Source organism: Oncorhynchus mykiss, chromosome 5, assembly GCF_013265735.2.
Source record: "Oncorhynchus mykiss isolate Arlee chromosome 5, USDA_OmykA_1.1, whole genome shotgun sequence".
NCBI classification, from domain to species: Eukaryota; Metazoa; Chordata; class Actinopteri; order Salmoniformes; family Salmonidae; genus Oncorhynchus; species Oncorhynchus mykiss.
In genome coordinates, this window is record NC_048569.1 from 63827646 (window position 1) to 63855420 (window position 27775).

The 27775-nt window shown below is 45.1% G+C and overlaps 1 protein-coding gene across 4 annotated transcripts; it reads right to left on the bottom strand.

Annotated features, from left to right (window-relative positions):
• Positions 1–461: 461 nt before the first annotated feature.
• LOC110524305 (histone-lysine N-methyltransferase, H3 lysine-79 specific) lies at positions 462–26589 on the bottom strand. Of its 4 annotated transcripts, none has more exons than XM_021603829.2 (29): positions 26114–26589; positions 17592–17635; positions 17398–17472; positions 16940–17003; positions 16519–16747; positions 16284–16378; positions 16114–16176; positions 15959–16014; positions 15737–15819; positions 15275–15343; positions 12055–12161; positions 11166–11207; positions 10906–10992; positions 10582–10804; positions 10311–10424; positions 10114–10205; positions 9733–9834; positions 9484–9621; positions 9225–9350; positions 8639–9054; positions 7281–7386; positions 7012–7161; positions 6615–6657; positions 5955–6514; positions 4725–4927; positions 4548–4621; positions 3761–4420; positions 2330–3031; positions 462–2026 (listed from the first exon to the last, which is right to left on the bottom strand). In XM_021603829.2, exons 1-28 carry the CDS (start codon positions 26192–26194, stop codon positions 2472–2474), a joined length of 4662 nt encoding a protein of 1553 aa, XP_021459504.2. In that variant the 5' UTR covers positions 26195–26589; the 3' UTR covers positions 462–2026; positions 2330–2471. The 4 variants fall into 4 exon arrangements, with proteins under 4 accessions (XP_021459504.2, XP_021459505.2, XP_021459506.2 ...); XM_021603830.2 differs by having other exon boundaries at positions 15737–15816; positions 26114–26588; XM_021603831.2 differs by lacking the exon at positions 2330–3031 and having other exon boundaries at positions 26114–26587.
• Positions 26590–27775: the final 1186 nt, after the last annotated feature.

Below are 27775 nucleotides of genomic sequence, written 5' to 3' on the forward strand. Positions count from 1 at the left end.
ATCAGTGTGTGAGCGGTGTTTGTATGTCAGTGTGTGAGCGGTGTTTGTGTATCAGTGTGTGAGCGGTGTTTGTGTATCAGTGTGTGAGCGGTGTTTGTGTATCAGTGTGTGAGCGGTGTTTGTATATCAGTGTGTGAGCGGTGTTTGTATATCAGTGTGTGAGCGGTGTTTGTATATCAGTGTGTGAGCGGTGTTTGTATATCAGTGTGTGAGCGGTGTTTGTGTATCAGTGTGTGAGCGGTGTTTGTATATCAGTGTGTGAGCGGTGTTTGTATATCAGTGTGTGAGCGGTGTTTGTATATCAGTGTGTGAGCGGTGTTTGTATATCAGTGTGTGAGCGGTGTTTGTATATCAGTGTGTGCGCGGTGTTTGTGTATCAGTGTGTGAGCGGTGTTTGTGTATCAGTGTGTGAGCGGTGTTTGTATATCAGTGTGTGCGCGGTGTTTGTATATCAGTGTGTGAGCGGTGTTTGTGTATCAGTGTGTGAGCGGTGTTTGTGTATCAGTGTGTGAGCGGTGTTTGTATATCAGTGTGTGAGCGGTGTTTGTATATCAGTGTGTGAGCGGTGTTTGTATATCAGTGTGTGCAGGTTGAAGTGGCTGCAGAAAGCGCCACTACAGTGTTAGTGGACAAAAGGTGACACGTACAGACAGCATTTCTACCCTGTGAACTCAGTGAGATATGACTCCAGAGACTTGCCTGAATACAACACAAACAACATTTGAGTCCCAAAATTACACCTGCATTTTCATCATATCAGTGTTTCGGCAGGGATATAAAAACCTAACAAAGAAGCTTAGATTAAGGGTAGTTGAGATTCCTACTTGTGAAGAATGCACATTGCGTTGCGGGTCCCTACGCCCCTAGCACTCCAGCTGGCTCTATAAGTAGTGATTATAAACGGACTGTCTCAGTAACTGAATCCTGTTTCCGCTTTCTATCCTCCAGTCCTTCTGCTGTTCACATCATGCATGTGTTGACGCACAGCTCAGCCGGCAGCACTTAAGTGAATGAGAACCTCTGTGCCTACCATTTCATGTCCAGACACAAAAGTTATTCACATGAATGATCCCTTGACTTGACACGGACCATAATTACACCAATATAACTAAGAACCTTTTACTCTGGGCTGACGGCTGACTATAGTGCTGTCCCTGCACCAGGGACATTGTCACAGGGTACACAGATATGTTACCCAGTGCATTTGAACAAACAGCTTCCCCCTGTTTTATACTTAGCCAAAAGCTAATGTGTTCAAATTATATTTCATTGACTGAACAAATGATCAGGGTTCAAGGTTAGGTAGCAGGGTGCTAGAGATGCAGTGAGGCACAGCTGCATGGTCCCTAGTCCTGATCAGAGCTGGGTTAGACTGGTCTAGCGTGTGTGTGTGATGGTGTGCGTGGAGGGTGAGGTCTAACATAGCACCCGGTGGTCAGATAATGACAGAAGAGGAGAGTGCTGTCTACTAGGATGACAGACCCACACGAATCTCCCACTGTACACACTGTCTGCCTTTACTAATATAACGGCACCAGTGATATGTAAAACTACACTGCTGACTGACTTCTTCTGTAGTCAAATGTGTGAATTGAGTCTTTAACAAATAACTATGTATATTTAGTAAGTCTTATTAGCACCACGTTACATGGTGACAAGTTACTGCCATGGAAACAGTGCGTTTCATGTGTCACTATAATGTTACGAGTAGGCAGCATACCAATTCATTAAGGATGGGATGAACACAACCCAGTGATTACTATCAGCCTCAACCCACAACACAAACACCCCCGTGACCGCTCAACTCTGCTCAGGACGCCATGCTGCGAGTATGTGTCAGCGTGAGTTGCCGAAGCAGTGTGTGTATGTGTGCTCAGCTCTGTGTGTGTGTGTGTGTGTGTGTTGAGTCCCAGTACAGTGGCGGTTTAGCAGGCTTAGGAGCACGAGTGAGATAGTATTGTCCATTGGTCCACACCTGTCCATTTGCATAGGTTACGTTGGGTTGAGGTAGATATTCTTCAGTTACCTGCCAGGCAGAGGAAAGAGCCAGGGTCAAAACCAAATGCTGGCAATTAGCATATATAAAAGCAGGACAGGAGACTGCTCCTGAAGAGTGGATTTGTCAGAGTTAAAAAGCACCAAAAATAAATGTTTAGATTATAACAGGTATTGTTATGATTTATTCACAAACCTACAATAATGATAAATGCCATTTAGCAGACGCTTTTATCCAAAGCCAATTTTCTCCAAAGCTACTTTTAGCCAAAGCGTCATGCATCATACATTTTTCGTATTGGTGGCCCCAGCGGGAAAGAGGAGTATAACTCACCTTGTTAGAACTGAATAGCAGCTTTGGAAGCACAGGAAAACCAGGTTGTCTGTGTGTCTCTCCCTACCAGTCTCTTCCTCTTATCCCTCTGATTGACCCACACCCCCCTACCACATCCCCCACCCGCCCCTCACCCTATGCCCTATCTAGGCCGGGAGCCAGGGTGCTGAGAGGACGACGTGTAGGAAGCAGGCAAGCCCAGAGTCCTCCACATGCTGACCCCACCTCCTGAGCTACTGGCCTGGGTTGGAGGGGGCAGATGAGGGGGGTAGTGCACTGTGAAGCTACGAGAGGAAGGTGAAGAAGAGGAGGAGACAGAAGCAGAGGAGGAGGAGACCGAGAGAGAGGACTGTACTCTCTGTTGCTGGAGAGAAGAGGGGAAGGCCTCAGAGCGAGACGAGGGACTGGGGTCAGAGGACGAGACTGAGGAGGAGGAGACGTTGAGATATGGTGGTGGGGGGGGCAGGGAGAGCGTGGGGGGTGGAGGGGTGTGCAGCACTGTTTGGGTGCGGCTGTGCTGGGAATGGGAGAGGGGGAGGGAGGAGGATACAGAGGCCAGGAAGGAGGAGCCTGACTGGGGGGCAGGATGTTGGTGCTGCTGGGAGGAGGACAGACTGAGCAGAGAGCTGAGGCCTCCTGAGGCTGGCAGCGCAGCCCCAAACTGATGGGAGGACACTGAGGGCACCACGTGGTGAAACATGCCTGTGGATTAAACAGCGAGAGACGGAGAGATGGGGGAGGACACAGAGAGAGAGACACTCAGCCAGGATTTGTATAGCGCCAAGCGAGTCTTACAGACAGGCACACAGAAAGCAGACAGAGACATGTCACTATAAAAGGGTCGACTGAATCAGCTGTTATAGACCAAAGGCCGTTCCTCTGAAATTAACTAAATGTTTTGTGCAAATAAAACAAGTCTAATCATAGTGAAACGTCTCTGAATTACACACACATGACCAGCAGCATTAACACCAACACCCAAAGAAAATGCAGATCAAGTTCCTTTAATTAATTAATAATCACTGTAATTTGTAAATACTTCAGAGTATTACAGTATAGCTAACCAACACAGACAATTGTAGGCTATATCACAGTATACAGATTGAAGGGCATTATCCATGCCCGTGGCCAAGTATATCATTCTTAAGATCTGCTCTCTTCAAAATGTTAGGCATTTTCCAAGGGTGTCCAACTCAGCATCTGTTCAGCCAGTCCATGGCAAAGCAAAGCAGCAAGGGCGTTCAGACAGGCAGCAGGACAGGGCTCCCACTTACCTGTGTCCATCAGTAGGCCTCTCCGATTGACTTCCTCTGTACCACTGTCTAACACACCCAATCTGAGGACTCTGATCTCAGTCTACCCCAAACCATACCCAATAGTGTTGCTGAATGGAAGGAGACTGGTTAGAGTGGGTGTGTCAGTGGGCCTCACCTGCCAGCCCAGCGCTGGAGAAGCTCCCCAGGGAAGAGTGTCCGTTGACCAGGCGCGGGGCCCCGCTCACAGAGGTTCCGGACGTCTGGGTTCCGAACAGGGACTGGAGGACAGAGGCGCCCCCAAGGCCCAGGTAATGTCCCACAGAGGCCCCTGAGGCTGAAGATACAGGGCTGCCCCCTACCTTACCGCTCAGGATACCCCCGCTGACGGCTGCAGAGATGAAGAGATTCTGGCTGTTGCCCATGCTGCTGGATGTCTTCAGCTCCCACTCACCCCGGGGCTTCTGTTTGGGCATGGCCTGCCTCTCAGAGCTGCTTCCTCCCTGGGCCCCTGCCCCCGGCCGGCCCCCAGACTCCTGGCTAAGGAAGGGGTTAAGGGGGATGTCCTGAAACCCTGAGGGCTCGCCCCCGGCCCCCTCGCACCCCCTCCTCTGCTGCTGCGGTTTGTGATCAGAGTCTGAGTCCGTACCCGTGCCCAGGCCCCGCGGCTCTCTCCCTGTGCCAAAGGGGGAGCCCCCCTGCCTCACCTCGGACAGGGGCTGCTTGAGGTCAGAGATGGGGGAGAAGGTGGATTTCCACTTGCTGTTGGATGAGGAGGAAGATGAAGAGGAGACCTCACTTCCTGTGCTGTTACTGCTGCTGCCTCCTGACTTCCTTCCTGTTAACCCAATAGAGAATTTTATTTTATTTTAAAAAGAGCACAAGAAAAAGCACAGTAGATAGCAGACAGTGATATCATGTTAATTATGCAGGCTTCAGCAGTCACATTATGGGATGTTCCTTACCGCGCTCCCTGTCCCCTGGTCTGCCTGGTCCATCTCTGCTCTCCAAGGAAATAGTGGCAATCTTCCTTTCAATTCTAAAACAAGACAAATACAAGAAAATTCAACTTCAAAACGTACTGTTCTGTAGAAATGAGTGTGCAACCACACGTTATTTTTTTGCTTCACCGTTTACTATACCTTGAGCTGGAGCTGTCCGCGGGGTAGCCAGAGTCATCATCAGAGCTGGGTGCGGAGGAGTAGCATCCTGAGCCATTCATCTCCAGAGGGCGTTCTCGCTTCAATACAGGGGGCTGGTCCATGTCTGGACCACAGGGGCTACATCCAGACTGCTCCGGGGAAGAGATGGCAGCGATCTCCAGAGGCTGGTTAATGTTGTTCACCTGACACGACAAACACAGAAAACAGGGTTAGCCCTTTTTTCCCCCTACCTTTATTTAACCAGGTAGGCTAGTTGAGAACAAGTTCTCATTTAACTGCGACCTGGCCAAGATAAAGCAACGCAGTGTGACACAGACAACAACACAGAGTTACACATTGAGTAAACAATTAACAAGCCAATAACACAATAAACAAGTCAATGACACAGTAGAAAAAAAGAAAGTCTATATACAGTGTGTGCAAAAGGCATGAGGTAGGCAGGCAATAAATAGGCCATAGGAGCGAATAATTACAATTTAGCAGATTAACACTGGAGTGATACATGAGCCCTAACCCAGGGTTTCCCAAACTCGGTCCTCGGGACCCCAAGTGTGGCACGTTTTGGTTTTTGCCCTAACACTACACAGCTGATTCAAATAATCAACTAATCATCAATCTTTGATCATTTGAATCAGCTGTGTGTTTAGGCAAAAACAACTACATGCGCCCCCATTCAAGTCCCAAGGACCGAGTTCGGGAAACCCTGCCCTAACCCTAAAGCTACAATATGTACCCTTTTGGTCGACCTGACAAAATTCACAAAGAAATATGAGTTATAGATCTGTCATTCTCAAAGAAAACAAGTCTAAGAAGCGGTAGATCTGTTCTATGCTTCCGTTTTTAAGTTTTGTTTTTGCATCTTACTTTCGGTTTTGCACACCAGCTTCAAAAAGCTGAAAAACACATTTTTGGTAATGGAAAAGATACTTCACAGTGGTTTGGATGGTACAATTATTGTCTACTCTATACTTCCTTGTTTTGTCATACAAACTGAAATTAGGAGAACTTAGAATTTTAGAAACCAAGAATTGGTGGAGAGATTTGTACATTGTGCATCTTTAGCCTACAGTTAAAATATGTATTCAGTAGGGCCTAGATAGGAATCCAACAACTCTTGTAGCAAGTACTGCATTGCAACCAACTTAGCCATTGAAGCCGTGTACCACGTTTTAAAGAACAGGGAAGCAACCTGAACGTAGCTTGACTCACCATGGTGTTGATGTTGAGTGGGGATCCTGATGGGTGATTGGTGGAGCTGAGCCCAGGAAAGGACTTCCTCTTTGGGGAGCCACTGGCAGGTTGAGCCCCCGTTGAGCTTCGCTTCCTCCTCCCACGCTTGCGTTCCTCCTGAGACCCATGGCCGTGAGAGTTTGTGTGTTGGGAGCCCGGCGAGTGGTGGTGGTTGTTGTGGTTACTGTGGCTACCTAGGTGATGCTGGCTCTGTCTGGCCGAGCCGAGGCGGAGGCGAGAAGCGGCGCCCCCAGAGGAGGAGGAAGACGATGAAGAGGAAGAAGAGAAGAACATGCGGCGTCTGGACTCGCTGTCCTGGGGCTCAGAGTCAGACTCGCCCTGGCGCTCGGCCCTGTCCTCAGGGAGGATTCTGGGGGTGCCGTCAGCATACTGGAGGACCCCTCCGGTGCTGAGGGGGGGGCTGTGGCCTTGTGTTGGTCCCATTGGAGGGGCACCATGAGGGGGAGGGGAGGGGGCAGCCCCGTCCTGTTCCTCAGAGTGAGAGCCTCCGTTCATCAGCCCTAAGCTAGAGGAGTACCCTGAAGAAGGACAGAGGGGGTTGGACACTGGTCAGTCATGATATGTCTCAACACATGCAGGATTCAATGGATGATATAGAGTGTATTTGGGACTGCTTACCGTTGGTCTGGCCTGTCTGGGACACAGGACTCGGTGTGCTCCTCTACAAAAACAAACACAGAGCGCTTGAATCAACACAGTGGTTTATTACAGCAAACAGGACGTTACTACCCAGTCGGAAAGCTACCTGTAGCCCTGCCATTCTCTAAGCCAGTGGTTCCCAAAGTCAGTCGGCCTTTCAACTTACTTTGGAAAGTTGTAATCGTAGAATGCACAAGGTACAACTTCGAAATTGGATAGTAAATCAACAGTTTCCCTCGTGTCATGTCAGTCATTGCAGACCTTCGTGAGCTACAGTATTTATAACTTGTCAGAAATATCCAGATCAACTGTCCAGAGTGAAAAAGTTTGGGAACCACTGCTCTAAGCCAGAGTTATAGGAGCCATATGTACCCACCAGTCTCTCTGCTCGGCTGGGCAGCACCACACTGGCCAGGGGGATGCTAACAGGGAGTTTGCTGGGGTGCACTGTGCTGAGGGGGATACTGATGGGCAGGCTGGTGATGGCTTCACCCGGACCCCCTGCTGGACTCTTCTCCTTACCCCCCTGGACATCACACACACACACACACACACACACCAGTCAGACAGACTGAGTACATACTGTGTGTGAATCAACAGGGTAGGCTGTGTGTCAGTGTGTGGACAGAGAGGACAGACAGTTACCCTCTCAGCACTCCTGAGTATGTTGTTCTGCTGACTGTCTGATGAGTTGGGAGACAGGCAGCTCAGTTTAGCGCCTAGTGGAGAGGTGATGGCGCCCATATCCCCCCTGCAGGAGTAGAAAAACAGTCAGGAATACTGTCCTCAACAAACATGGAACACATCTCCATGTTTTCAGGACAATCTACTATGTCAGTCTGTTGATAACTAACCTGAGACTAGAGTCCTGCATCGGGTCGGATACCCACGGTTCCTCGCGGTTGATCCGAAAAAAAGAAAAAATAAAATCTGCTGGCGGGTGGAATGAAAACATTCTTTCAACCAGCGGGTCGGCTCGCGGTTCAGAACAATTATATTGCGTTTAACGTTTTAAATCAAGATAATATTTTTTTGGAGCTTGTTCTGTTAAATTGTGTCTGGTGAATTCAATTAGGCTATGTGAGTGGTGAGGCAGACACAGCCTAGGCTACCAGCCATGCAGCGAGAGAGTGGAGCAGGAACTGTCCATTTGTTGTGTGGTGCTGAAACGTTCCTAATTTGTCCACGTGCAGAGAGCTTATGTTCCCTTCTGCCACACAACGATACATTGGCAACGTATGGTTGGTTAACGTAACAGGAGAAATAAAAAGAAAGGTTATGATGAATACACCATCGTGGAAACAGGTGCTGCACGAGTGAAATCCTCGGTTTTGGAAGGCTTTTGGAGTCATTGTGGACAAGGAGGACAACAACCCAGTAGATGGATGCACAGCCTGCAAAAGTGCAAGCAGGTGTTTGTTAACAATAATTCAGTTAACTGTCAGTTAATTATTACATAAATTCAGGCTTTCGTGCATTTAGACCATACGCAGGAAATTTTACACCTGTGCGGCTGGTAATAGTTTGAGTTGCCAATAGCCTACTAAATAAATGTAGCCTATTTGATTCTGGGAAATATTCATTTAAGTTTCAATTCAACTACTTGATTATCGAAACAATACTCAATGTAAAGGTATTGTTTTGTTGTGTTGGCTATAGACTTACATTAGATAAGGAGGTTACTTAGAAAGCTCTTTTTCAAAGCGATTTGAGTTGTCAATGTGCCGCATCGCATTGTGCATAGTTTCCTTTTATAAACATTTTTAATAGACATAAATAGACACAAATGAATTCATGCAGGGAATGGGAATTGTCTACAACTCTGTTAGTTGTCGATGTTATTTTGGCGGGTCACGGATCGCTTCTCGGAACAATTCTACGCGGATGGGTCAGGTTGCGGAGAAAAATCTGTCCTGATGTCGGATATCGGGTGAGGCTCCGAATTGATGTGGCCAGCGCGGGGCGGGTGCGGCTCCAAAAAACGGACCCGTGCAGGACTCTACCTGAGACCAGTGAAGCCCAAGCCTCTGAAGTGTGCAGTACTAGAGTCCTGGTTCAGGTGTCTGCGCAGGGCGATCTTGGCTGGGGAGAAGCGGGTGTAGTCAGGGAGGGGGTGACCCAGCTGCCTGTGCCGGGCGTCCGGGGTGGGGGGCACAATCTCGTCGTCAGGCGAGATGGGCAGGTAGCGGGAGAGGAGCTCTCCCTTGGTGGCCCTCCTGTCGAAGCAGGGCGAGGCGGTGCCGTTGATGGACAGTTCGGGGCTGAGGCCGGCCACGACCAGGCTCAGTTTGGGGGTGTCGTGGTCCAGGGTAGGGCGAGGGAGGCCCTTACGGTAAGGGGAATCCTCACAGGGACTGTAGGACTTGAGCTGGAGCAGCTCCTGTTGTCTCTGACTCTTCTCCAGCTCCACGATGCTGATCTGAGAACCAACACCAGGGGGAGCCGTTACACAAGGTAAGGAATAGGAACATCACTTTGCTAACAAAAACTATGCTTCACAACAACAGTAGATGACCGATTCCTCCACTACTTCTAAGTTTGTCGGTAGAGATAGGTGGAACAGAGAGGAAGGGGCACAGAGGTGTGTACCTGTAACTCGAGACAGTGCCGCTGTTTTTCGGAGATCTGTCTGCGTAGGGCCTGCTTCTCCTTCAGCAGGCTCTCAAGACACAGAGAGCTCCAGTCCAGCTTCAGCTCTTCACACCGAGACTTCAACTGAAACAGACCGTTATAGTTAGTGAGTTGCAAGTCTCTGGCTATATGTCTGACAGAATGCCCAACACGCAGATCAACCCCAATGTGAAAAGGGCCAGAGAGATGACACTCAGGAGTAGCGAGGTTGTCTCACCAGGAGCAGGCTGTGGTCCCTCAGCTCGATCATGTCTCTCTCCAGCTGCTTGGTCTGCTCCTTCAGCTGATGGTTGTGGGCGGAGATCTCCTTCTGGGCCTGCAGCAGGTCCTCCACAGTTAGGGCCTTCACTCCCAGCTGAGGGGAACACAAAGACAGGGTAAGATGTTTGGCGATCGAGTACTCTCCCAACATTGGTTTCTCATTACCAGCTGGTTTCATTAGACATTCACCACGTTATCTGCCTACCTCATCCAGTTTGGTGTGGAAGAGGCCTTTGATCTTCTCTTTGTGGGTCTGACACACAGTCTGCAGCTGCTCCGCCTGCCCAGAGAGCTCGCTGTGTTTTAGCTGCAGAGGTGGAGGAGAGATGGAGGAAGAGGGAAGGAAGAACAAAAGAGAAAAGCTTTAGAGGTTGAGACTAAAGCAGAGGCAACATTCCCAGTGGGTTAGTCTCCTTCAACATGACTGATAAAGGGAGGGTTGAGAGTTGAAGTTTGAGCCTGAGGGAGTGAATCTGAATGCAGTAATTTAATTTATGATATCATCTATTACTCTTTAACGAGGTGGCGATACTGTTGTCACATGGATTATTTGCATTGGATTGAGTGATTTGGACATTCTATTTACCTTCTCCTGCTCCAGGACTTGCTGCAGGTGATTGTGGTACTGAGGTGTCTTCATGTAGGTCATGAACTGGAGGTACTGGACTTTAATGTTGTCTGTGGGGGGAGAGACAGAGAGGACTGGCCTTCAGCTCTGCTGGCTGTGACTAATAGACAGGTCTGTGTGATAAGGAAGGGTGGGGTCAGGGTAGCGAGGCTCACCTAGAAGCTGTTGTAGGCCAGGAGGAGTGGGGCCCAGCAGCAGTTGCCCAGACGCATAGTGCTGAACTTTGGGAGGTAGCTGGTAGAGGGGACTTTGAGGTGACCTGTATGCATCTGTAGAAACAACAAGGAAAGTCAACTAAACAAACATTGATCAAAATGAAGAGTTTAAGGCTAAATAAACAGAAATGCACAAGGGTATATGGACTCAGCCCTGGGTAGGAGTGTGTGTGTGTGTGTGTGTGTGTGTGAGAGTGAGCAGGTGGCTCACCCTGAGGGGGTGCTGCAGAGATGGTCTTGGCGTGCAGCAGCTCCAGGGCACTCTGGCTCTTCTTGCTCTTGCGTTCGGCTGCAGTCACGGCAGCCTTCTTGGGACGCCCGCGCTTCCGAGCGCTCAGCTTGCGGCCTTTGCTGAGGAGTTTGGCGCGGCGGGGTTTGGGTGACGCCTTCACGACTGCCAATAGCCTCGGTTGCTCATCCTCGCCGCAGGAATCCTGAGACAGGGAGAGGCCAGCGTGAAAACAAACCAAAGTTCTTCTCCTGATGAGATCACCACTCTGAGCATAGAGACGTGAAAGACGATAAAGGGACTTACCTTGTGCTCCTTTGCCTTGGTTGGGGTGGTGTTTTTACTGTCTTTACTGTTCTTTTCTTGTCGACGCCTAGCTGCTTCTTGCTCCTCCTAAAAACACATAGGAGCATCTTAGTGTTGTTTTACCATGTGAATAGTTCAGGAGGGCATATAAACTGGGTGCAACTGCAAAGACAATCCGGAAGTGACTAAGATTGTCATTACACATACTCTGTGGGCAACATAAAATAATACAGTGACCAAAGGAACAAAAAGAAGCTTACCCTGAGTTTAGGATTTTTGAGACTATGAAAATAGTTTTCAAGCTGAAAAAGAAAAGAAAGTATCAAGTACTGCACATGGACACAGAGGCGAAGACAGCAGAGGTCACACTCTCCCCTCTCTCTCTTTAGTGCAGTCACCTTGTGTGACACTATCCATAAGCCCTCCAACACGTGCATGTGAGTGGGGGGATACAGAAACAATGCAGCGATGACCTCACCATTTCCACTGCCTCAAGTGAATGGATACATTCAAAACAGTCAGTTGTTTCACTTGCGCATTCAAGCACTGAGAACTGTCTCATTGCTCGAATGAGCAAGTGAAACAACTGGCTAAGTTTTTAAGCAGACTGTTACGGGCCGGTATAGACAAGTATCAAAACATATTCAAAACAGAGAGCATATTCTAGGTTATATTGGCAAAATATGCCCTCCAACAACAGACTTTCTGCTTGCAGTTAGGCTAACTATTTGCAAAAAATGTACTAAGTCTTGTTTTTAGTGTTTCTAAACAAGTCGAAAACACTCATGGTACAACATGTAGTAGGAATGCTGGTTGCTCCATCACCTGTCGCTGTACCACATCTCCTCTGTCCACTGCAGGGCTATACCAGCAGTTGCAGTTGTTTCCTGCAGGGATATGGCCGACTAAACATGTTCTGAGTACTGCTACCGTACGCATTGTCAGAAAATATCACGTGGGTTTGTTATTTACCATGGTATTTGATACACATACAGAATAAGGACAGATGAACTGATGGAGACCTTTGAAGCGTGGGCCATTCGTTCAGTTCAAGGTTACCCTTCTTTAAATGGAGCAACTACCATTGCAACATTGTGTGTGGGACAGAGAAGACGTTTTGTGAGTATAAAAGAGGAGAGCAGGACTCACTATGGTGCGGTCTATTGTATGAAGGTAGTAGGAAACTGGCTTCCCTGTCCAGGACACTGAACCCCTCAACGGAGACAGCTCAACGACTCTCATTATTGTGCCAATGTCTTTAGGGAGAAACAAAGGAAATCAACAAAATGTTTTAGTTCATTGAAATACACACTAGGATATGTTGTCCAAGGGCCACCCACCAAAAAAAGATCTCAGAAAAGGTGTTGTGTCCCAGGTAGGAAGCGGAAATGCAAAATGTCAACATCATTTGGTAACAGTTTATTTGGACAGTCCATCTGTAGATTCTCTACATCTTCAGACTATCAGGAGCCTCTCCCGAGTTCCCAACACCTGGATGGTTTGGTTCTCATGGGAAATGGAGTGAGACATTAACAAAGCCACACTCCATCTTAACTCCTCCATATTTACTGAATTGGTTGAACGGTGCAGAAGAGAACCTCCCCAGTCTTTTCTTCTTATCGTCAAGACCAGTATGAAATGCAGCATGCAACAATTTCAACGACTGACTGAGTTACAGTTCATATAAGGAAATCGTTAGCTCCTAATCTATGGATTTCACATGACTGGGAATACAGTTGGTCACAGATACCTCTACCTAAAAGGTAGAGGCGTGGATCAGAAAACCAGTCAGTATCTGGTGTGACCACCATTTGACTCATGCAGCCCGACAGAGTTGACCAGGCTGTTGATTGTGGCCTGTGGAATGTTGTCCAACTCCTATTCAATGGCTGTGAGAAGTTGCTCGATATGGGAGGGAACTGGAACTCGCTGTCGTACACGTCGATCTAGAACATCCCAAACATGCTCAATGGGTGACATGTCTGGTCAGTACAGGCCATGAAAGAAGTGGGACATTTAGTACGGATCCTTGCGACATGGGGCCATGCATTATTATGCTGATACACGAGGTGATGACGGCGGATGTTTGGCATGACAATGGGCATCAGGATCTTGTCACGGTATCTCTGTGCATTCAAATTTCCATCGATAAAACACATTTTTGTCCGTTGTCCGTAGCTTATGCCTGCCCATACCATAACCCCACTGCCACCATTGGGCACTTTGCTCACAACGTTGACATTAGTAAACTGCTCACCCACACGACACCATACACGTCTGCCATCTGCTCTTCACAATGAAACAGGGATTCATCGTGAAGAGCACACTTCTCCAGCGGCCATTGAAGGTGAGCATTTGCCAACTGAAGTCATTTACGTCGCCTAACTGCAGTCAGGTCAAGACCCTGTTGAGGAAGACGAGCATGCAGATGAGCTTCCCTGAGACAGATTCTGACAATTTGTGCAGAAATTCTTTGGTTTTGCAAACCCAGTTTCATCCGCTGTCCGGGTGGCTGGTCTCAGACGATCCCGCAGGTGAACAAGCCAGATGTGGAGGTCCTGGGCTGGAGTGGTTACACGTGGTCTGAGGTTGAGGCCGGCTGGACGTACTGCCAAACTCTCTAAAACAATGTTGGAGGCCTTTTATGGTAGAAAAATTTACATTAAATTATTTGGCAACAGCTGTGGTGGCCAGTCCTGCAGTCAGTACGCCAATTGCACACTCCCTCAAACCTTTAGATCTGTGGGTTGTGTGACAAAACTGCACATTTTAGAGTGGTCTTTTATTGTCCCCAGCACAAGGTGCACCTGTGTAATAATCATGCGGTTTAATCAACCTCACCTGTCAGGTAGGTAGATTATCTTGGCAAATGACAAATGCTCAATAACAGGGATGCTACCAGAGAAATAAGCGTTTTGTGCATATGGAACACTTCTGGGATATTTTATTTCAGCTCATGAAACATGGGACCAACACTTTACATGTTGCGTTTATGTTTCTGTTCAGTAAAGTTTATAGCGTTTATTTTATGCCTGCTACATTAGGATAGACTATCAGTAACATTTTAACTAACTATGTACTAACCCTAATCCTAACAAGCAGTTGCTTATCAACAGATAGTTTGTTATTGGTATGACCATCTGTAGAGCATCTACAGAAGGACTATCCGGACTATCCAAATAATGTGTGACCCATCATTTTGTGTTCTCCAACTTATAAAAGTTACACATTAATTAAATATTATACATTTTTAAAAGTAGCATTTTGGGTCATTTGGGTAAACCTTAACATGATGTTGCCATGTTATATCTTGGATACAATTGTTACACTTCTGTTGTCCATGCTTGCAGAAAGAAAACGCATGCACCGGATAAATTCCCAAATAATACAAGATAAGAAGTTGAAACATACTAAATTGATGTATGTGGTAAACCCCTCAAATGAGTGGATTTGGCTATTTCAGCCACACTTGATGCTCACAGACATAAAATCGAGCTCACAGCCATACAATCTCCATAGACAAACATCGGCAGTAGAATGGCCTTACTGAAGAGCTCAGTGGCTTTCAACGTGGCGCCGTCATAGGATGCCACCTTTCCAACAAGTCAGTTCCTCAAATTTCTGCCCTGCTAGATCTGTCCAGGTCAACTTTAAGTGCTGTTATTGTGAAGTGGAAACGTCTAGGAGAAACAACGACTCAGCCACAAAGTGGTAGGCCACACAAGCTTACAGAACGGGACAGCAGAGTGCTGAAGCTCGTTAACATCGTCTGTCCTCGGTTGCAACACTCACTACCGAGTTCCAAACTGCCTCTGGAAGCAACTTCAGCACATTAACTGTTCGTTGGGAGCTTCATGAAATAGGTTTCCATGGCCGAGTAGCCGCACACAAGCCTAAGATCACTATGCGCAATGCCAAGCGAGTGGTGTAAAGAAGAGTGGAGGCTGCTATAGCAGCAAAAGGTGGACCAACTCCATATTAATGCCATAATTGTGGAATGAGATGTTCGATGAGCAGGTGTCCACATACACTGCATGACCAAAAGTATTTCCTCATTTCGGGGTTCATCTCGATCAGTGAAGGCAACGTCTTATTTGAGCTGGCGAAACGACAAACACCGGTGTGCAACAAATGTAACCAAGGTTGAACATAGCAACATCGGAGCGTTGCAAGGGAAATTACCCAAGATGCACTATAATTGATGCTAAATACTTCAACTCTGATTAAAAAGAAAAAAATTTGCAACTTTTAGTTTTGAATCAGACAGACAGATGTTAATAACATTATCTACATAATTCTGTTGACATTTCTGCAGTTCCATTTCCGGGGTCTGCCCAGAACATAAACTTGTTCCATGATGAAGACTTACCACTCAAGTTTCGACTGTTGATTCTAAAATTTAGAGGTGCAAAAGGTTTTGATGATACAATTTTCGCACCTAAGAGAGAGAAACAAAGATGAACTTTTCATGAAGGCACTTCACAAGAGGTTGTTTGAAATTGACAGATTAAAAGAAAACAACAAACACTGATCTATAATGAGTCCTAGATCAAACCATTGATCTGCGTGTGTCTGCTATACATTATCAATGGTAGCATAGATCATCCTCTCATATCTGTCTTTTAAAAGACGGGGTCATGTGGAGGTCACACAGCTGAGGTGTCAGAGGTGAAGTGTGTGGAGTTGACACAGCTGCCATTAAGCTACAGCATGCATGAAAGCAGCTGAATCAATGACATATTGAAATGATCCCAGGTTCCTCATTCGCTGTAACAACAATACGGTAGGGTGTCCTTGACACTGGGTAACAAAAGGGCCATTTTCTACCTACCTTCCTTCATGTTAGCAAAGCGCTCCTTCAGCTGGTGATCCACTTCTGGACCAAAGGCAAAGTTGTTCACAAAAATAACACTGCTAGACAAACAGGGAACAGGAGGAAGGGAGGAAGAGGAAGAAAAAGATTTAGAGTTGAAGCTGTGCTGATGTTTCTCTTCATGTTCAGATGTGTGTAAATACACAGTGGTATCATCCAGTGTACATAGAGGTAATGCACCTTGTGTTGGCGATCCTGTCCTTCCACACTTCAGACAGGAAATCCCCCCTCTCCAGCTTTAAAATGAAATAAAGAGGAACATGAGTTGCACATCGATTACTCAGGGACAATTTGTGAGTGACACACGTCTGTCATGACAACAGAATACCACATACCGTGTAGTCCCCGTGCTTCTTCCCATACCACTTCATCCACCTCTTAAATTCTTTATCCATAGACTGAAAGGCAAACCGCAAACACTAGTCGTTCTAAAAATCTGTTCCTTCTCCGTTGACTGACAATCATCAAGATAACCAAGACTCTTAAGCTAGATGTGGAAACTTACCTCAGCATAAGTGGCTGGAATGTCTGCCTTCTCCACACCAAAGTAGTGTTTACAGTTTGTTGCTGCGGCAACCTGCAGCACCACTTGTCCCACCCCTGCAATTACAGATAATTGCGAGTCAAAAATAGCACCAACCTGCTCATTTAGACACATCCCACATCAACACACAGAGACACACATTAAGACTGGTTATCTCATTCAGAAGTAAACATCGACGTCGTAAACAAACACAGACCGCTGCCGAGGTCTACGAAGGTGTCATCCTCCATCATCTCCATCTCGTTGATGATCTGGGCCACCAGGTCGAAGGAGGTCTCGCCGTACACCTCGGGGGAGAAGGGCTCATAGTTGTTGAGCTTCTCGGGGTCCGTGACCGAGTGGTTGTACACCTGCTGCAGGATGTGTCTAAGCAGCCCATTGGACGGCCGCTTGTTCAACTTCAGGGGAGGAGTTGTGCCTTTCCACTGTGACACACATATGGGACAAGAGGTTTAGAATGAGTATATTACATAGCTAGGATATAAACATATTGCTGGGCTCAAGTGAGCTAGGTTTAACCCACGGTGACAATTCGTCTACAAGAAAGACGTCTGTTTGAATTAATGTGTGGACAAATAAGCTTTCGACGCAAGTCATCTGGAGATATTCCAACTTACCAGCTGGTGGATGCTGTCAATGGCTCTATTGTATTTGTCACAAAGTCTCTGCATACTCTCGAAGCTGTAACAACACACATAGAAATAAAGAAATAACATCAACATCGTATGACAAGAAACCAACAGCCCATGACTTTGTCTGTGCTGATGTTTGTGAGTTTGTCCAGCACCCTGGACACAGGAATGCTAATTGCATATCAGTTTGCCATCCCTCTACGTGACTCCTTCTCATCTCTTTTGGGCTGCCGCCACGGGAAACAAAAATATTTCTAAATTAGCATCGCTGCCATTAATATCTTTATTACCTTCTGGGAATAATTATCCTTCAAATGTGAAGTGGAGGGGAGGTCCATTTGGTTAATACTCTGGATGTCTAAGTGTTATGTTACTATGGTGTTAGACTGTGCTTCAGAACAGCCTCATAATCCTCGTTCCTCATCGTCTGACCCTCGGCTCACCTCTTGGTGTCGTAGTCGATGAGGACATAGTTCTCCATGGCCAGCTTAAGGTCTGGGATCTCCTCACACACCCACCTGGGAACAATGGTCAACACATGGTGAGTTCACTTTGATCTAATCTAACTCAGCCAAGAAGTGCAGTCACTCACTGCACCATGCTTTTGAGATTTAGGAGAAAGGTACTAGTTACTTACCGAATGGTCTCAATGATTTCATGAGCAGCATCGTGGTGTTTGTCCTGAAAACAGAAAGTGAACACAGGAGAGAAGAGAGATTGAGTACTCTCAGTACAATTTGTTTATGCAAAAAGCATTTCTTGACAGGCAATAAAAAGACTGCCTTACTGCAGTATATAACAGACTGGCAGCAACCAAAAACTAAATAAGGATATCCCAAAAATGAACACAAATATGCTACCAGCTACCAACACGAGTTCAGACCGCCGGGTCAGATAAGGCCAGCAGCACTCAATTACCTAATAATCCACACACAGCGCAAACCATAGTCGTTAGTGTGACGCACGTAGTATGACTGCCAGCATAACAATTCAGGAGACACCACTGAGTGTATCACTGTTATCAAGCTGACATTCTCTAACTGGATATGGTCTGGGAGACTGTGAGCATGTGAAGCACTATCACTTAGGATAGCTGAGTTTTGTCAGAGCACTGCTGCAGCATGGGAGGAACTGCAGGATTTCAGTCACACTGGCTGCTGGCAGCCTGAGCTGACCCAGTGACCCACTTTCTGTGTCCTGCTCCGGCACCGGGCCTGGGAGGGGCTCGGACGGAGGGAAGGAGGGTGGGAGTGAGGGAAGGTAGAGAGCAACCTCCAGTCAGCCAGGCCCAGCTGCTTTCAGCTGGATTGGTTTTGGCACAGTAGCAGCCTCCAGTTACTAGGCTCAGCGCTTTCCGCTCAACAGCGCCACAACTCCCGCCATGGCACCGCTGCCAATAACACCAGGCCTGAGATTATAGCACCACAGAGGGTATGAAATAAAATCTCCCGCCACAAGGAAGGCAAAGCGTTTCACAAGAGGAGCAAACGCTGCTATGAATAGCCTAGTAATGCAACCATCACAGAATACATGCAGCCAAAACGAGGGTTAACGCGCTAGTCCCAGACTGACAGCAGTGTGTGCGGAGGCGGCGAGAGGGGGGTGTTCCTGCCGCTCACACAGACGGCACGCAGCAACACCCACTGTGGTGCTAAAAATAAACTCTGGCTAAGAGAAAGAGAGCGTAGGAGAGATAGGAGCTCTCAGCCAATCCCACACTCTCTCTTCTCCTCCGCTTCTCCTGACCCCCTGCTGTGGGCACACGACGGAACTGATGCAACCACCCACTCCCTCCCTCTCACGCTCTCTTCACCCCACCATGACACACAGCCGGCCGGGCATAACGCCTGCTTCCCTACGCATTACTAACGGCCAATAATCATATAACTAACCGTGTGCAACAGTGATATCATTACCACAGAGAAAGATAACGGACTCCGTCAAAAGCCTTTTCTTCAAAGCGCTGCCTGTCCTAGAACATGGTGACAGGCTGCTAAAGCTTTGGACTATGGTCCAGTGACTTATTGTCCTTATCAGTATCCGTTGTCACCCGCATGTTGTTCAGTAGGTGAGGGAGGCAGGTGGAAGTGCCTTATACATGCCTGTCTGTTTTATCCTATTCACTGATAACACAGGTCACATGGTTTGTCTAAGGAGTGATTCGCTTGTTACAAAGTTGAACTTCAAAACACACTTGAGAGGAACACATGAACACCATTAGCTAGGCTATCGACAACACAAACTAGGCAATATGACATTGATTCAAGTAGTGTCTTATTTAAAGGCATTCTGGCTTTAGTTAAAGCACCAAGATCATATGGATATCAGTTACATCATATGGAACCAGTTACAGATGATTTAAATCTGCAGATGGTGACTGGATGTGTGAGAGAAAGAGTATTCAAGCATGTGGTGGTAACAGCGTCGATGTGGTGAGACACGCAGGCAGCATATATCACAACTCTGTTGTTGTTCACTGCACAACACAAGAGCACAGTGTGCGCTGTTTATCTGTGGGTGAATGGGGCGTTTTGGGTTGCACTTCGGGAGTCAGAAGTACTGGAATATGTGTGATGTATCTTTTGTGGTGGAGAGCAGTGGGCGGCATTATTAATACAACTTCATCTGAATAGTGACATATTGCACAGTAACTGAAGTAGTCTGCTCAAGCGTCATTACAGTCCTCTTCCATAGATCAAACTGTGCAAAAATAGCCACAATGAAACATCAAGGGCATGTGATTTGGAGACTCAAGTAGAATCAAGTGTGTTGTAATCCTACTCTTATTTAACGCCCCTTCATGTCCTCAAAGTGCATATTGAGGAATTGTCTAGGTCCTTATTGAAAACAGTGCTGAGACTCCACACATACAGATAATGAACACTGGCTGCCACGTTACTCAGTACAGGACATGCCTATGATATTTAAGTCTATATTTATGATATCAAGACACCAACTTCGACAGAATAACTGAGGCACCAGCAGCTCTAAACAGTTTGCAAAATGCCTTTTCCTGAGAAAAGGCCAGTCATGCAACAGTGCTCTTATCGGTCTCTGGCGTAATGGGAGTGATGTCAGCCGAGTCCAACTGTGGAGGATTGGGTCAGCAGCAGCATTGCCTAGATCCTGTACTCTGACGTAAAGGAGCATTACCCAGAGTGACACTACAGGCCCCAAACAGACAACACTCCACCGTGCTGTTCTGAGAAATTCTGCTTCAGGTTATTCATTTTTTTTAGCACAGTCTTACCACAATTTACTATAAAATGAGAAATACACCTGAAACACATTTGAAGCCACCAGAGAAACCACAACCATTTAATCTGCTTCCATTTCTGTTCTCGCTTGTACAATCTGCTAAACTTTAGCATTCAGCTAAAGGATATGTTGAAGGCATGCTGCACATGCAAGGTCTAAACACACTCACATCTGCCAGCAAATGTGTTGTTGGAGTTGTACTAGGGCCCAAACTAGGATAAATATTTTCAACATATGTTCTATCTAGTAAGTCCGACATAGGTTAAAATATTACAGCAGCATGTTGTGCAATTTTTTTTAAACTATATTGATGCAAAATCTAAAGAAGCTTGGTAATGGTCCAAGGGCTGGGTGATATGGCCAAAATACCACATCACGGTACAAAAAACATACAGGACGGTTTGATGGTATTTGACAGGATTTTATGTTTTAATTAATAAAAGGTCTACATTTACTTTATGAGTAGTGAGTGACCCTAAGGTGTTAACACATACATTCTAAGTGATTTCCATGGGTCTTTCTCCATTCTGATGGTTTTATACTGTTCAATTCAACCAACATTTATTTTCAGCATTGTCATACATTTCTGCATTTTAGGCACTCATTTGAGATAATTTCCACACTGCTACCTAGGGCTGCACGATATGGGCAAACAATATAGGCCTTATTTTTAAGCAAATATTTACTTGCGAATTAGATCAAAAAACTTGGGTGAACAGTTGGAATCATGGAAATAGAATGTTTATTCAAATTCTATAGTTAGAATATAAATAGTGGGCATTTTGAATACAGTGTTGTTTTACATGAAAATGAAAGAAAATGCCAGGGAGGAGTTTTTGTGACAGGGTAGGAACCAAAGTGTTGATAAGTGTTAACTTGGGGACCCTATCATTTTTGGCTACATTTAATGTTCTCTCAGATTCTTCATGTAGCTAACATTCATGCTTAATGTATTCCTCTTTGATTAAAATGATACTGTTGCACAAACAAAATACTGATTTAGGTTTACACCATCACTGGTATTATCAGACTGTATAGCTAATTATGTTTGCTCGAATTAAATTTGACTCAAGTAGCGAAGTAAACTATAAAAACAGAAGTTACATCACATTTAACATACCAAACATTCAAATAGCATTATAGAAAGTAAAGTAAAAACCCAAACCGGTCCGTGTATCCATACCGGTATATCGTAAAATACGGTATACCGTCCAACCCTACATGGTGTTAACATCATAAAGAACACTCAGCATTGATTCATTGTTTTTAATCAACTGTTTTTAAAATCTACCCAGGATCACCAGTCTGCAAAAGCTTTAAAAAACCCAATGAATGCAGTAGACTATTGTCCACATTCAACCTACCCTACAGGTTTATTCAGTGGCATTTCCATCTAACAACCCAAACGTAGCCTAGTCCTTCATATATTCTTCAAGCTATATAGGCTATTTCTGGATCCCAAAAGAGTTGTAATTAGTATTCAGTCTAACACACCCTTGCTGCTGGCTGTTAGTAGTCGCCTCTGCACTAAAACATGTTTGAGTAGACTAAACTCCGTTAGCAATATTGTATTGGATGTTTATGTTTGTTACTAGGTTTCAAGTTCAACTCTTTCAGCTAATTCCCTGAATTTGCTGCACTGGTTTCAAAATTGGGATGGATATTTGTGATCAAACAATTTGAGATACACGTGGGAATGACATTGGATGGTATATCCCTAATTTTCATTGTTTTCTTGTGACCCAGTGGAAAAGCTAAATATAACCATAGTGGGTGCAGACTTTTGCCATCCACAACTTGCCTTTTGAAACACAAATATAAGGAAGTACAGTTGGGGAATTGTGTAGCGTTCCTTCTATGCAGTTGCAAATTATAGCTTCTGATGTGCTCATTCTTCCTATTGGCACAGAAGGTGCTTTGTCTCATGAGTGCAGGGGTGTAATAATTCATCCAAACAAGTTGCAAAACGGTTCAAGCCCAGTCGCCAGCTATCCCCCAGATTCCCAAAGAGTGTGCAACAATCTTTCTATGCAATAACAGGAGACGTCATTAAAGGCAGTGACCACCATGCAGAACCATTTGCATTTGGATTCCAGCTAGCTGACTAAATTCAACTCCATCGTGAAGGAAGTTTCTAATAATCTTTGTGAAATTCAGCTCCGACTACATCTATTCGCCCAAGGTCAATATTTTAAATAAATGATATTATGAAATGCATACCCTGTACCTAAGTTTGTCCTCTGTAGTTGCGTGCCTTTGTTGGCTGGAATTCATACTTTTTAATAAAGCGTTAATCAAATACAGCCACTAAATGTTTCCTTGTTGAGATTAATTTGGCACATGTACATTCATGCTGAGTTGCCCCCTTAGAGCAACAGCAATGATGAAACAGTAGGTGGTTGTATTTGATTAACATTTTATTAAAACGTATGATTTCAGCAAACAAAGAAAGGCATGTAAATACAGAGGACCAACATAAGTAAAAGGAAATACTTTTGACCTGGTCTCTGATCAACTCTGTTGGTGGAGTTCATCCGAAACTTCATTCACCATTGTGTTGAGTTTAGTCAGCTATAGACCAGCTAGCTACTACAGTGGCTGTAATTTCTCTGCACAATATTTTGCTAAACAAACCCCCACAACCCTTTTTTTTATAGCTAACATTACTGAAAGTTTTGGCAAAATGAAATGCATACATGAGTTGAATTCCACATATTGCAAATGAGAGGGGGGGATTCCAGTAGTGGAAAAAGTACCCAATTGTCATACTTGAGTAAAAGTAAAGATACCTTAATAGAAAATTACTCAAGTAAAAGGGAGTCACCCAGTAAAATACTACTTGAGTAAAAGTCTAAAAGTATTTCATTTGAAATATACTTATGTATCAAAAGTAAATGTAATTTCAAAAATATACTTTAATACCAAAAGTAAAAGTATAAACCATTGTAAAAATATAAACCATTTCACCACTTCATTAAGTCAGGATTCCTATTTGACTCAGCCATGCCTCCTTGCCCGGCCAACATTTCCTCATCTCCCACCCCTTCTAATGAGACTATCCCCAATGCTTCTCCCTCCTTTTCCCCTTCCCCAAAACAAAGTTTCTCCCTGCAGGCAGTCACTGAGTCCAAGGTGCTAAAGGAGCTCCTGAAACTTAACCCAACAAAAACATCTGGGTCAGATGGTTTAGACCATTTCTTCTTTAAGGTTGCTGCCCCTATCATCGCCAAGCCTATATTCAACCTTTTTAACCTGTCTCTCCTCTCTGGGGAGGTTCCCATTGCTTGGAAGGCAGCCAATGTTCATAATTTATTTAAAGAGGGAGATGAGGCTGATCATAACTGTTATAGGCCTAATCCTATTTTACCCTGTTTATCGAAAGTGTTGGAAAAACTTGCCAATAGTCAACTGACTGGACTTCTTGATGTCTATAGTATTCTCTCTGGTATGCAATCTGGTTTCCACTCAGGGTATAGATGTGTCACTGCAACCTAAAAGGTCCAAAATTATGTCACCATTGCCCTTGATACTAAGCAATGTTGTGCTGCTATGTTTATTGAATTGGCCAAAGCTTTTGATACAGTAGTCCATTCCATTCTTGTGGGCTGGCTAATGAGTATTGGTGTCTCTGAGGGATCTGGTTTGCGAACTACTTCTCTCAAAGAGTGCAGTGTATAAAGTCAGAAAATATGCTGTCTCAGCCACTGCCAGTCACCAAGGGGGTACCCCAAGGCTCAATCCTAGGCCCCATGCTCTTCTCAATTTTCATCAACAACATAGCTCAGGCAGATGATAGTCCCTCCTAGGATGTTGTGTTAAACGCTCTACAACAAAGCTTTCTTAGTGTCCAACTATCTTTCTTTACCCTTAACCTTGTTCTAAACACCTCCAAAACAAAGGTCATGTGGTGTGGTAGGAAGAATGCCCCTGTCCCCACAGGTGTGATTACTGTGATTTATGTAGTTATGTTGACTCTTGTCGTGATGTGCGTTTTGTCCTATATTTATATATTTTTTAAATATAAAAAATTATCTCAGCCACCGTCCCTGCAGGAGGCTGTCATTGTCAGGCAGTCATTGTAAATAAGAATATATTCTTAACTGACTTGCCTAGTTAAATAAAGATGAAATTAAAAATATTCCTTATATTAGAGAAACCAGGCGGCAAGATGTTAATTTTTTTTACATTTATGGATAGTTAGGGGCACACTCCAACATTCAGACATAATTTACAAATGAAGCATGTGTTTAGTGAGTCCACCAAATCAGAAGCAGTAGGGATGAGCAGGGTTGTTTTCTTGATAAGTGCGGAAATTGGACCCTTTTCCTGTCCTGTTCAGCATTTAAGTACTCCTCAAGTATTTTTGGGTGTCAGGGAAAATGTATAGAGTAAAAAGTACATTATTTTCTTTAGGAATGTAACGCTAGTGGAGTAAAATTAAAAGTTGTCAAAAATATAAATAGTAAAGTACTAGTAAAGTAAAGTACTTAAGTACTTTAACATTACACCACTTGGGGTCTCGCTAAAAACATTCCAGAGTCTGACCCACACGTAAAAAAGATTACTTGCTAGCTAACATAAATACATGGCAAGTAGTTAGCAAAGAAACTTACTGGTAACCAACCCATTTTTATGCATGTGCTAGTAAGTAGGTCAGGTGCTAAAGTTTGCAAGCTAGCTAATGTTTGTTAAATGTTTAACTTTACATGCTGACCACACCGCCCGTGTTGCGTGCGTGAGCATTGCAAAATAAATATACACATACATGTTATTCAATCATTGCACCCACACTGCTTGCGACGCAGTCGCCAGCCGCTAAAATAGAACTTGGTTCTATTTGTGACACTGCAAGTCCGGCCTCTCCCGTCACCTCATTGTTTTTTAGGAGCATATACCCACGTGCCATCTACTCATTGGTTTTTAGGACCAAATACCTACATAGGTGATTGTACCTCAATTCCTGTTTCACACTCCAGTCAGTAGTGGTAATGCACCTTAAAGTTAGTTGCCAACTGCCATATAAAGTCCAAAGAAGAAGCAGCAGTAGCTGCTTGAAGGAGGAGAGATTACTAGAAACGAACTTGGTTTACCCTTTTATCTGTGGGTTAATTGTCAGGGAAGAGGACTTGTCCATTTCTGGTAAAATAACCATGTTTATCTCATCACAAATTCGCTAGCAAGAGCAAGCTAGCTAAATTGGCAAATATTTTATGCTTTTCGACCTGTCCCCAAATTAATATAGTTGGTTCAGAGTTGATATTTCAACCTGCGTGACCTGATCGCTTCTGTGGGTAGACAAAAATCAACATCCGCGCGTTGTACGGGGTCTGGTCAGCATGTTAGACAGAATTATAACGCGAGTCAAATAAAACTGTTAAAGCTAACTTAATGACCTATCGTGGAATGTCAGCTAGATTTATGAAAACGAGGAACCGATGTAGTTAGCTAAGTGTGCAATGTTTCTCGTGTGATTTGTGAAATCGTCCTGTCTACTGATTTGTGTACACTACAACAGTAACGTTAATTAGCCTTTTGGTTTTAGGTTCAGTCTGTAGCCACATTAGGTGCCTATCCTACTTAGTGGATGGATAACGTTATACCGTAATGCAATATCTACTTTCACTCCAAGTGCCCATTTGTCGCTTCTGGATAGCTCCGAAAATGTATTATCTACACTGTATGCTAACTCAGTGATGGTACACTGGTGGGCCGTCTGTCTGACCTGCATGTCTTGCCGTGGCTTCGTAAGTAACCTTAGCTAGCAAGCGGATCATTAGCTAGTAGCTACCGTTAGCGAATTATCGTTAGCTAGCAACATTATAGATTAATAAATCCAGTGCTGACTTGGTTGCCCAAGTTATAAGTTAACTGGCAAATTGTTTGGTCTGATGAAATACTTACGTATACTGGTAACGGCCACGGATAGCCAGCAGCTTCTGCTCCAACCGGCGACTTCAGCTTGAGTTCTAGCTTTTCTCCCATTCTACACTTTCTCCTGCGTTTGCTACGGTGGTAGGCTGGCTATGCTTGCTAGTTTAGTGAGCTAGCTACTACAATGTGATCATGTTGTCAGAAAGAAAATTCTTAACATATAAAAAATTGCGATTATTGTAATGGAGTGAAGTAGTGCACGACCCTTGTAGTCCGACGTTCAAATATTTCCGTTTGATTTTAATAAATTTATTTCAAAAATAAATGTTCATGCCGAGCGGCTACTACACCTCGTCCTCGGCAGTACAGCCGCCATCTTGCTCCGCTCGGCGTGAAAAAAAAGGCAAAGCGGCCTCTACCAAAGTGACAAAATCGTCAGGGAGGGGGGACTCAGAGCAGGGGAAGTATACGGTTACCGGGAGTGTACAACCGGATTGTTACATTTCGAACAGTGACCATGACGAAAACAACGAGTCATTATCTTCTGTAAGTCTGGGATTTCCCGGGAGCAATAACAGCCAACTGGCGGGAAATACAATTTTACTTGATTACTCACTGTGACAGTGAATTTCGAAAGTAATATTTTTGTTGTTATGGAGCAGAGGGGCAGACCTCGAAGTAGTTTGCGTTCCTTATTTCAGGTTCAGAGGTGGTGATGGATCTTGTACAAGAGACACTCAATTGGGTGCTATCCCACTTCTTACACCAGTGTTTCAAATTCAGGGTGGGTGGTGGTGGGGAAGACTCAACCATGGTCCCTGTCACCAAAGATTACTGTATCTGTGCTGTCACTGCAAATTATGCTAAGAGGTCCAAACCTCTTGATGTTGCTTGACTTTAGGCATTGTAAGGTTCTACACAAACGCCTATAGGCATCCCTCTGCCGCCACCAGTGTAGCCAACCAATGTAGAGAGAGGGAATGCTGTAGTTCAGGGACCCCCAGAAGATCTCGTAAAATGCTGTGTACTACTCCTTTCACAGAACAGGGCAAACTGGCTCTAACCAGAATAGAAAGAGGAGTGGGAGGCCCTGGCGCACAGCTGAGCAAGAGGACAAGTACATTAGTGTCTAGTTTGAGAAACAGATGCCTCAATCCTCAACTGGCAGATTCATTAAATAGTACGCGCAAAACACCAGTCTCAACGTCAACAGTGAAGAGGCGACTCCGGGATGCTGGCCTTCTAGGCAGAATTGCAAAGAAAAAGCCATGTCTCAGACTGGCCAATAAAAATAAAAGATTAAGATGGGAAAAATAACACACTGGACAGAGGAACTCTGCCTAGAAGGCCAGCATCCCGAAGCCTTCTCTTCGCTGTTGACTTTGAGAATGGTGTTTTGTGGGTGCTATGTTCAACATTGGAGGGCCAAGCACAGGAAGTAGCTCTTTCAGTAGTTTAGTTGGAATAGGGTCCAGTATGCAGCTTGAAGGTTTAGAGGCCATAACTATTTTCATGAATGTGTGGATTTCATGAATGTGTCCATTGCAGGATAAAAAAAAAACTTGACTGTCTCCATTGCAGGATAAAAAAAACTTGAGTGTCTCCAATGATCCTATGACCTGGCAGTTTTGTGCAGACTCAAGACAACTGAGCTTTGGAGAAACATGCAGATTCAAAGAGGAGTCTAATTTG